The 12068-nt window shown below is 40.4% G+C and overlaps 1 protein-coding gene across 2 annotated transcripts in view; it reads right to left on the minus strand.

Moving 5' to 3' along the window:
• Positions 1-12068, minus strand: part of ARAP2 (ArfGAP with RhoGAP domain, ankyrin repeat and PH domain 2) — a 193079-nt gene that overhangs the window by 139010 nt on the left and 42001 nt on the right. For both annotated transcript variants that reach the window (XM_055138467.1, XM_055138468.1), the window contains exon 6: positions 10083-10436. In XM_055138467.1, the coding sequence (XP_054994442.1) occupies positions 10083-10436 (354 nt within the window). The remainder of the gene's footprint in view (positions 1-10082; positions 10437-12068) is intronic.

The raw sequence follows: 12068 nt of genomic DNA on the forward strand, positions 1-12068 counted from the left end.
TACAGGAATGATGGATGAAAGCAAGGAAGACTTTCGAAAACTCAGACTTAAATTTCATTTCTACATCTGGCCGGGGATTAACGGAAAAGGAGCTACACTCTACTTCCATATGCCTCACTGAAAACCTCTCTGATCATACTTGGGCTTAATTGAGCTTAACGTTTTCTCAGAGTCCTACTGCTATCTGGATAGACAGCTTGGGTTCTAAAACATCAACCAGAAACGTAATATTGAGGTTCGCAGAAAACTGAGAATTGGATAGAGGGTGGGAGGACAGCACGGGGAAGACGTCCCATCCAACCAGCACAAGGGTCCTTTCAGTCTCTGATGAAAGGTCCGGCAAAGGTTCGTCTCTGGCAGTCTCAGCTCCTCACTCAACCACTTCAATTCTTCCAACTACCAGTGACCCATGAAATGGGTTCGCCTATTTTAATAAACTATTTTAATGATTATTAAATCCAATCATCACCGAGATAGAGATAAAAATGTGACAAATTCCAGCCCACAATGACACAGACTGAGAGACTCTACGCTGTAGCAGCTAGAAAAACAATTCTGCAGCTGAAGAAAACAACTTTGCAGTTCTACCATTAAAAGGATTTCCACTATCATCCATTCCACCCTTGAACTTTAGAATCTGCAGTTCCCTACGCTGGGGACAGTACTTCCTCTGGCTTCCTGCTTTTTTTAGACTCTGTTACCCCACTGCATTCTCACATGCCATTTTCTCTACTTAGAATGCTGACATGACCGGTTCCTTGTCCTTGAGATCACAGTTTTACAAGTCACTCACTCCAGTACAGCAAAAACAACACAGCACACAGAGAGCATGCCTTGTGTGCAGCCAACCCAGGTTTAATCCCTGACCCCACAAGCAGTCCCCCAAGGCCTGCCAGGGGTGATATCTGAGCACAGAGCCAGAAGACACACACGAGGTCTGCCAGATGTGACCCCAGAACAACATCAACTATATTGTGTAGCTTGAAAGCACTAAACATCTAAAATTTTTCCCAAAGTTCTCTAAGGAGCTCCAGTACAAACCTGAAGTGCACACGGTCCCGAGTCTAACCTCCAGCACAGCATGTGCTCCCACGCACTGCCACATATGTGTATTCTTGGAGTCTGGAACACCACAGGTTGGCTCAGGCATCTCCCAGCACTGCTGAGTCTGATGAGCACCACTTTGCATGGCCCGAGCATTAGACTACCCAGCTACACAGTCAACCTAGTCTCACCAGGAGTGGCAACAGGGGAACCTTCCATAGTGCCCAGGAGATGTGCCCTCACAAAAACAAAATTCATACCAAAAAATGTTAACACTATATACTGAAAAATGTTTCCTAGATTATGTAATGGTAATAGCTTCGAATATTATGAGCATTGAAATCCGAGTGTTGAAGCATTATGGTACTCACCTAAAGCTAATACAATACTAATTATAACATAAAACCAAAGAAAGGTATGGGAGAAAGCAAAATAACATATACAGATATATTTAACTGGATATCCTGGCTAATTCCTATTTCACTGTATCATTGTCATCCTGTTGCTCACCGATTTGCTCGAATGGGCACCAGTAACGTCTCCATGGTGAAACTTGTTACTATTTTTGGTATATCGAATATGCCACGGGTAGCTTGCCAGGCTCTGCCATGTGGGCGTGATACTCTCAGTAGCTTGCCAGGCTCTCCGAGAGGGGTGAAGGAATCAAACCCGGGTCGGCTGCGTGCAAGGCAAACGCCCTACCCACTGTGCTATTGCTCCAGCCCGAAAGTAGTGAGTGGTTGCAAGGTCAACCTAAAGTCAACCTACAGCAAACTATATAATTCCTATTTAAACATAAAAAAATTAATTTTAAGATTTATGTATATGCGTATATATACATTTGTTTTTGGATTATACGCTGCTGTACTCAAGATGAACTTCTGGCTCTGCACTCAGGATCACTCTTAGAGGGGCTTAGGGGCTTAGCCAGGGTGCTGGGGATTGAACCCAGGTCAGCTGCAGGCAAGGCAAGCACCTTACCCAATAAACTATATCTTCAGTCCCCAATGTAAGGCATTTATAAAATCAAGTTGATATAAACACAATTTTGCTCATAAAATGTATCAGCAATCAGCTATTTTCTCCATGTTAACATGACCTGTCCTCGTGACAGATCTCGTCTAGCAAACTTTCAACTAATTACTTACTTAAATGGAGGATTGAGAAGAACAGTATTTCCAAAGGTTGTGTACTGTTTAAATTAATCAGTACTGGTGGGTACTAATTTTTTAAGATTCATTTCTTCTATGCAAGGGTTAAATATCCTCATGTTTTCACAAAAGACATAAGGTAACTAATCTAAAAGTCTGCCACTCACAATTAGAGACTGCTCAAGTACTTTTAAAGTTTTCTTTGATATCAACTATGTCTTTCACTTAAATTTCTTCAAAAAATTAATTTAAGTGCTAAAAACAAGTTTTAGGAGAGGGGTAGCACCTAGCTCAACACTCCACAACTAATCTTGGAAGAGGCACCAAGCCACTGAAATTTCCAGGTATACTGGTCTTCGGGCAAAAAACTCTGGCAGCCTCCCTCCACAACCCCCCTCCCTATACGCCTGGACCACCCAGCAGCCACACCCCCCCCACAGACTTATACATGCCCCAGCTGCACGGCTTCACCTCTGATCTCCAGAGCTGCAAGCCCAAGAATCACCCCAGTTCACTGCTCCTGGAGCATGTATGAGGCCATGCAAGCACCTCCAAATTCTAAGATAGAGACAGTCCAATAGGAGAAAGGCAAATTAGATGGGAAAGTGGAAAAAGCCAATGAAGCTCAATAAATGAAATAAACAACACAGAAGGCTCCAAGAGCAACAAATTGCTCAATAAATCCTTAGATTATGACTTTAATACACCATTGTGAGATGTAGCCATTTTTGCAGTTTTCTTTTATGGAACTATCTTTTGATAATTCCATTTGCCATTTCATCGTAACAAGCAATATAAAATTTTGTGCCTGCTCAAAGGACAGGCTTGGGGGCTGGGTAGGAAACTGGGGACAATGGTGGAGGGACGGTCACACTGGTTTTGAAACAATGAGTACCCAGAATAATGGTATTATGAACAACTTTGTAAACCATAATTCAAAAGCAACAGGGGCCAGAGAGATAGTATAAAGGATAGGGTATTTGCCTTGCATGTGGCCTACCCAGGTTTAATCCCCTGCACCCCATATGGTCCCCAGAGCCCACAAGAAGTGACCTTTGAGCAAAGAGTCAGGAGTAAGGCCTGAGCAGAGCCAGGTGTGGCCCACAAACAGAAAAAAAAAATTAAGACAAAGTAAAAAACACAAAGTTTAACTCTAGTCTATTTCCCTACTACTACAAAACATAAATTCTATCTGAAATAATTATTCTACAGATATTTAAATGCCTCAGTCGACAAAGAAATTACTTGGTAATAAAAAGAGCAAGCACTTATACTATGCTTTGTTTTAGTCACTACTGAAAGCCATCTACAAAAGCTAATTAATCATCCAGTCCACTCAGTGAGACAAAGAATATTATTATTCCTATTTTATAAATGAAGGCAAAGAAGCACCAACTGGTCCGGTAGAATTAGTACAAGTCAAACAACCAGTAAAAAGTCACTCTAAAAGTTTGATGCAGGCAATCTGGCCCTAGTTTCTGTGCTATGCCCCTCTTGCCAGTGTCTAGCATTTTTTACAGCAAAGCATACTGGGTTTTCCTTTCAGCAGCAATAACATATGACGCCAACACATCTTACACTTGGGTTTAATTCTGCAAGGTGCTTTAGAATTTTTTTTTTTTGCAAGAAAAAATGTGAGGCACACTAGAAATATTTTAGCATGGGTTTTAATCCTACTTTTTTTCTTATAAGGGCTCTAGAGGGAAGCATTTCTTTTTTTTAAAAAAAGCTTCTTTTTTAAGAATAATTTATAAGGTCTGTGCAGTATTACTGAATGGATTCCTATAGACTCTTCCCCTGAGCTCTAGCAGGGCAGATAGTATAAAGTAGATGTCATAAATACAGCTTCACCACCTGGTATCAGTTTTGTTGTCTCAAAAGATGTGCACCTTAAAAAACTCAAATGAACAACAGTGTATATGCAAACAGTTAAATCTTTATGTAGTATTCACGCAGAGGCACTCCCATTCATTTCATTTCTTGGGATGAGAGATTTTTTTATTTAAAAAAAAAGATTATGTGCTCTAGCTTTTAAAATGTCCCCCAAATCAACCAATGTGAGAGAGGCAACCAATGTGTCGTCTTTAAAAAGAACACAACTGGATGGGACACTAAGTCAAATCCACTTAGGCGCCAAGGGCACTAAAAGAGCACATAGTCAAATTACTGACTTACCAGTCATGGTGTTTAAATCAAAAACATGTTGAAAATTCAGGAATATCAGCACAATGACATTATGACACATAAGGTAAGTATAAAAAGTTTACTGAAATTATTGAAAATGACTACCTTTGGGGTCAGAAGGAGAGGAAGGGAAGAGTTGGTTTATTGTACTAAGTCATCTAGTACCTTCTTACACTGAATCCTGTGCTTTTATGACTATCAAAATCCTTCATTTTATTTTTATTAGAGTAACATTATACTATTGCGTTAATGCTTCATGGGTACATCACTGAAATGACTGGTCAAAGAGATGCTTCTCGATGGTTGCATCTGGGCAAGACAGATAATACAGTGGATAGGGCATTTGCCTTGCACATGGCTAATCCCGGGCTCTATTCCCGGCATCCCATATGGTCCCCCAAGCACCGCCAGGAGTAATTCCTGAGTGAAGAATCAGGAGTAATCCCTGAGCATCACTGGGTGTGCCCCCTCCAAAAAAAATTAATGATCGAATCTGCCTACCACTGAGCATTACCCAGGCACGGGGCACTGCCATGGCCTGCATTCGAGGATGGGGGAGAGTTCTATGAAAGTAAAGTTGGAGATTCAGGCAACAGGCTCAAAATCACTGACAAAAGGAAATGTCGGCAGGAGTTCCGATGTCTCACCAGGGACTGGTTTTTGGAAGATCTTACTCTCAAGCTCGGTCTGGGATATGCTCTTTTCTTGGTATCTGACAATCATATTTTTCATTTCCCCAATTTTCTATTCAACTTGCACATGAAACTGACTGGCTGCTTTGTCTCCTGCCCCTAGAGTTGGAGCTTGCTGCTTCCATACACCCTTCCCCCGCCCCCACAAGCAGGCCCACTCTCCATCCCTCATCTCCATCACTGCCAAACTCTAGCCAGGAAAGTGGTCCGTCTGACTAGTTACAGCCTTCTGTGTTCCACATGCTAACTGAACTGCTGCTTCTATTTCGAAGGTCTCTGCATTACTGTTTCTCAATTTCTCCATAACCTCGTGTGCTTCTATACTCTCTGAACCTTTATGTACCAAAAGCTGTGCATGTGTGGTTTTTACTTGTATATTCTTTCTTTTTAATAAAAGAACATCTTGCTTATATCTGTATCCCTTCATAAATTCTTAAATATCTAAGACCCTCAAGTTGCTGAGTTAGCTGTGCAAGCTCAGCTCCACTGCCTTCCGGACTCATAATGTACCTCCCGGTTTAAAACGTTAATATTCATAATAGGGAATTTTAGCTGAGTAAGAAACTAAATCCTAAAGTACCTTGTCAAGTAAAATAGAAAGTCCTTAGGATACATGGCAATTTATGTAAGTATGCTTGGTTCACAGAGATGAACACACAAATATTTTTAGAAAATACAACTTTAAAATGTCAAGTAGATTTCCTTATTGCAAATCCTCTTTAATAGTTCAATAGCTACACCTCTTAGAAAGAGTAAAGCACATTCAACCATGCTGTTTTATTTCAAGCAATATTCAAGAGTCCATTTTTTTTATATTTGTGAAACACTGGAATAAATTACATTTAGTTGTTTGTATCAAATCTACACAGATCCACTGAAAAAATATTAAAGCTTAGTTAAAGCTAAGGAAGAAGTACAGAGATCTGATTTTTTTTAATCTTCAAAGTACAGTGAAATTTTTCAATGTAAGAACCACTTATTAATATTTTTTATCTACTTAATCTGTTGCAAACTCTGGCAACAAGAGTCAAATTCAATGTTGCGTCAAATTTTTTCATAAAGTTGTCGAACCAATAGTATCTGGTTATTATAATTAAAGAATTCAAGTAGTAAATACTTTTCTATACTTTAAACTTAAGTTGAAATGTTTCATAATTTCTCTACTTGCATTATATTATATATTTTCTTTCTAAACATTAGGCAGTCTTCACATACTGTGAATTGATTTATGAACCAGCAAATCCAATTTAAAGACGATCATGTGAAATAAAATCAGATTGTTAGTTTGATTACTTTGTTTAGTGTCACTCATGACTGAAGGCACGTTCAAGCACTACTCAGAGAAGAACTGAGTGTGCAAAGGGTGTTGTCACAATCCATGATAAGTGACTGTCAGAGAAAAATATAATTATAAAAAAAAGCCCAAGCACTCTGTTAACGTATACCAGTACCTGCAGATTTTCAACAAGTCAAAAGGTTTCAATTTTTCTTATAAGGACCTTAAAGATGAATTTTTTCTGTTCTAGAAAAAACTAGAATAAAGTTTAATTATAGGTCTTTTTTTGCTTTTGCTTTTTTGGGTCACAACCAGCATTGCTCAGGGGTTACTCCTGGCTTTGCACTCGGGAATTACTCCTGGCGTGCTCAGGGGACCTTATGGGATGCTGGGAATCGAACCTGGGTCGGCCGCGTGCAAGGCAAATGCCCTACCCGCTATGCTATCACTCCAGACCCTAATTATAGGTCTTTTTGCTGATCCATTCAACAACAATATTAAAAGCATCTTCCACATGCCAAGCAATGATCTAGCTGAGTATAACACAATAAACAAAAGCCAATACAGATTACTTCATCACAAGAAGCTATATGAAATAAATCAAGCATCTATTGTAGGAGCCCCACAGAGAAAAATAATCCAGAGAGCAATGAGAAGGCGAGCGGGTTGGGCAGTGATCATTTAACATTTGGTGCTTTGGGCTCAATGCACAGAAGATGAAAGGGGAAGCACTTGAAGTGAAAAAGGTACAAACCGTTTTTGCTCTCTGGTGGTAAAGCAATCCAGAAGAGTAAGTGCGAAGGTCTCTGAAGAGGGATCCTGGCTTTTATTACTCCGATATCTAACCGAATAACAGCAAGTGTTTACCCTATTTTGCAATCTATCAGCTTATAATTTCCCACCTAGGGCCAGCAGAGAAAGGAAGCAGGTATAAAATACAGCCAACTATCTAATTTCATCTTTCACATTCCTCTCTGGTCCCCAAGACAAATCTGGTCCACTGTTTATAAAGTTTTAGTCAAACACAGCCTCACTCATTAGTTCACATATCAGCTGTGCAGGCTTTTATGTTTGTGGCCATATTGTTGTGCAGATTAAATAATTTTTAACTGATCTGTTTCAGAAAAAATCATTTGCTGACACTTTTTCAATGGAATTCAGATTGCCACCCAAAAACCGGCACTTCTTGCACCAAAGAAACCAACCAGACCACGAGTTAAGTAAAGCATCGTAACCTCTGCCAGGTAATAGGGAGAAATTACTTTATCCAATGAATAAGCATCTTAGGCTCTGAACAGTGATAATATCTTTTTTCTTTTGTTTGAAAAGCTACATTGGGCAACACAATGGGGCTAACTCCTGGCTCTTACTCGGGGCTCCATCGTGACAGTGCTAGGGGGGTCCTATATGGTGCAAGGAATTGAAGAGGGGAGAGATGCATATGCAAAGAAAGGACCTTTATTGCTGTACTATCTGTCTGGACCCAAGCCCTGAGCGCCTGAGGAGGAAATGTGAAAACATATTTTAGGTTGGGTCTAAGATATACTAAACAGTTGCATTTATTTCAAGCCACCGCAAGAAAATCACTCGTTTTTCAATTCCCTGGTGATAAAACAGGGTATTTTCAAGGGGGAGGGTGGGAGGGGGGAGGGAGAAGCAGTGAGAATTTAAACCACAAAGTTATTTTATCTAAAGTGAAAAATTATAGAAAATGTACAACATCTAACCTTAGGAAGGATTAGAGAAGGAAGAATGGGAAGTCAGAGTTCTGACAGCAAGAAGGGAGAAATGTTCTAGCTGTTCCAAAGGTGGCTATTATGATGGAAGTTTCCACATGTGCCTAGGGCATAAACACATCAACTCTGCCAGAGAAAGGTACCAGGTACCAGGTACCAGGACAGAGAAGCAGGAAACTCTAGTTTCTGGGTGCTCAGAATCCTGTCTGCTAAACCATCCAGTGGTACTATGCTGAAAGAGCACTAGAATCTCGCCAAACACTGCAAGTTTAGAGAAATGAAAGATGAGGAAGACCACTGTTACCACTAGGGTAACAACTTGACACCTGACTCTCACCTTTGCCATCCAACACCACCTTTCCCAGTATTACTGATGAGACGCCAGTAGATCTTACCACTCTGCCATCATTATGTGGCCAGAAAGAAGAGAGGCAAAATATCTGATACTGAGAAGTACTCTGGTTCATTCCATTTTCTCTTTATTTATTTTTTGTCTTGTTTTTGGGCTATACCAAGTGGTTTTGCTCAGGGGTTACTCCTGGCTCTGTGCTCGGGAAGCATTCCTGACAGTGCTCAAGAGATGCCAGGAACTGAACCCGGGTAGCAGCATGCAAGGCAAGCACCCTATGCTATACTATCACTCCAGCCCCTGGTTTATTCGGCTTTCTAAAAGAACACAATTGTGCACATATTAACTACAAGATTATACTGTAACCTGTCAGTAACTGCAATAAACAGTTGCACAATTACTGGTTTTCATTTTGTTTTTGCATGTTTAAGAGAAGTACTTCCCGTTCCCAGTAACTAGGCACTTCATCTGGTAACATTTTTGGGAATAAGCTTTGATTTAAAACACAACTTTCCAGAATGATGCATAGAGGAGGAGAGAGTGGAACATATCAGCGTACAGAGGAACTCACCAAATGACCTGGTGCAACATGAGGTCTCACTCCCAAACCAGTTAAGGATTCATGAGGAACATTTCCAACAAATATTTCCAGATGGCCAAAATATCAGGATGCCAGAAAACAACTCTAAATAAACCTAACCCTGGATGGGAGATGTGTGCTGAAAGCGGGTAAAGGACCAAACATGATGGCCTCTCAGTATCTGTATAGAAAAACCATAATGTCCAAAAGGAGAGAGAGAGAGAGAAGAGTGTGTGTGTGTGTGTGAGAGAGAGAGAGAGAGAGAGAGAGAGAGAGAGAGAGAGAGAGCGAGCACGGGAGAGAGAGGGAGAGAAACGTGTCTGTGGCAGTCGGGAGGTGGTGGCAGAGGGATACTGGGGTACATTAGTGGTGGGAAATGATGTGAACTGGTGGAGGGATGGTGTTGGCTGGAAAGTTTTATGACTTAAACCCTATCATAAAAACTTTGTAACTGTGTATCTCATGGTGCTTCAATTAAAAAAAAAAACACACAAATAATTTCCTCCTGCCCTAAAGATTTCTAAGTCCTATAAAAATGCTTAAAGGACAGATGTCTTTGTAAATATCTCAAATGATAAATCTATTTTAAATTCAAGAGACTCTGATCTCCCATGTAACACACAAACATAAAAACAATCTACCAGTCACAACAGTAAAGCCCTAAATCTAACAATGGCATCATGTCCACTGACTACAATAAGCCTTGTATTCCCGAACAGAATAGTGTTCTGATATCAGCAAAGCTAAAAAGTATAGTCCGAGTCATACTAACTGAATCAGTACTGTTTTCTCTGCAAAAATCCATTGTGATGCAAATCTAGAAACTCATCTAAATATCTAGATGTGAAATTGTGCCCCTCTGCGTTAATTGTTCAGAACCGAAAGCCAGCCTTCACATGGCCCTCCCTAGGTCAGAAAACAAGCACTGGCAAACCAGCCAAGGAAGTCCCTCAGTCCTGTATCTGTTACATGTGTGTTTAGAGGGGAGGAAGCAGAAGCAGAAAGCTAGCAGGTTTAGAAGTGGATGATCTTGACTTTTCAACATGCTACTGAGAAACATGCATACGCACCCTTGAGGAGACAGTTTGTCGAGCCATCCTGATTTCACCTTCCTCACAGCAGCTCCGTAAAAGCAGGCATAGGGGGATATTGCATTGGCTGAAATGACTGGAGAGTCGGGGCTCCCGCTGGTTGAGCCTAGGGGATAACTATGCCTATTAACAGGGTCTAAGTTTGATGCTTTCTGAGTCCTAGACTTAGATGCCTTTGAATTTTTTCTTCTTAAACTTTGAAAACATTCCTCCACTGTTGAGTATTCTGATTCCGAAGCAGAGTCGACCGGAATGGTGCTCTTGTCCTCGCGAGGTATCCAAATATCTTCTACTTTGTCTTCACTTAACTTCTCCCTCCGGTTATCATATATACTAAACGGAACAGAATGGTATTATTAACAAGGGAAAAACCAGATTCAAGCCACTGCTAACTTTTTAAAAAGAATTTATACACTAATCACAGAAGTTTAAGGACAAGAAAATCTCAAAGTATAATTAATCCTTCTAAGCATTTTTATTGTTAAATGAGGAAAATCAGGGCCACAGCAGGTGGTGCTTAGAGGCTATTCCTGGCTCTGCGCTCATGAGTGGCACCTGGTTGTCCTAAGGGGCTCTTAGTGGTGCGCAAGATTTGAACTAGGGTCAGCCACAATGCAATCAAGTATACCTAAACCCCTGCACTAAAGCAAAGCAAGTCTGTCTTAATCCCTGAACTATCTCTCTGGCCCACTCCTGAGCACTTTTAAGTCTTTGAGGACAATTACTCAGAAATATATGACACTAAGATATACTTGAACGGTACTATAAATGATACATTTCTTCTTATATCTAACTTAATCTAATATTTTTTTAATCTTGTTTGTTTTAGGGCCATACCCAGCAGTGCTCAGGGAACCCTATATGATGCCAGGGATCAAAACTGGGTAGGCTATGAGCGATGCAAGGACCCCTGTGCACTAGCCTATCTCACTAATATCTAAAAAACCTGGAGGGGAATACACAGGGGTTTGGGTCACACCTGTGTCAGGGGTGCACAGGGGCTATTAGCAGCTTTGTGGTCAGGAGTGATCCCTGGTGGTACTCCGGGAGCCATATGTGATGCCAGGGTCCAAACCCCTGTTGCGGCTGCCACATTTAAGACAAGCGCCTCACCTCCTGTACTATCTGCCTCATCACTAAGAGCATTTCCTTATTTGGGGGACTGGGTGAAAGTGGAGGATAGACAGAGAACGACCTATCCTTTGTTTCACAATTTCAAGATCTTCTCCAGCACCAGGAAGTGGCAGTTCAACCACTAATCCTTGGGAAACATCCTGAACCACTAGATCACCTATCTGGAGTTAGTTTCATCTGGTTGCCCTTGTGACCCGTCTCTAATCTACTCTAAGGACCTGCTGTTGCATCCAATGGAACATAAAAACAAAATAAAGCAAAACAAAAGCAGGGAGTCTGTCTGACTGGGAAGAGCTTTAGTATTTTATAATGCTAGTGAAAAATATAAACAAAACCATGCCAAACTGCTAGCAAGGAAACAAGCCACATTTAGGAGGTAAAGTTGTGCAACATTATATTTCCTGGCACACATTCCTAATAATGAAGCATATTCCTATAGATTTGAGGAAAGATGAAACAGATTCACTCAGCCATTAATGCATAATAAAACTCATTATAAAAAGAGTTTTTGCCAATCAATGAAATAAATGTGCCCGAGTCAAATTGCATCCTTCTCAATACAGTGTTTTAAATTCCACTGTTCCCTTAAAGGATGATTAAACTCATCCCTTCCATGATCTGCATTATAACAGACTCATATTAAATGCATACTTAAGATACTCAATTACTTAGTGTCAACATAAGAAACCCCAAGAGTGTTACTGGCAAATGAATAATAAATAAAACATAAAACATAGAGTTGATAGCAATGATCTAGCATATGAATTCTAACAAAACTATGAAGACAATAAAATTTACGTTGACAAGCTTTATTTTTATTTGTGAACCAAA

This window comes from Sorex araneus, chromosome 5 (assembly GCF_027595985.1).
Source record: "Sorex araneus isolate mSorAra2 chromosome 5, mSorAra2.pri, whole genome shotgun sequence".
NCBI classification, from domain to species: domain Eukaryota; kingdom Metazoa; phylum Chordata; class Mammalia; order Eulipotyphla; family Soricidae; genus Sorex; species Sorex araneus.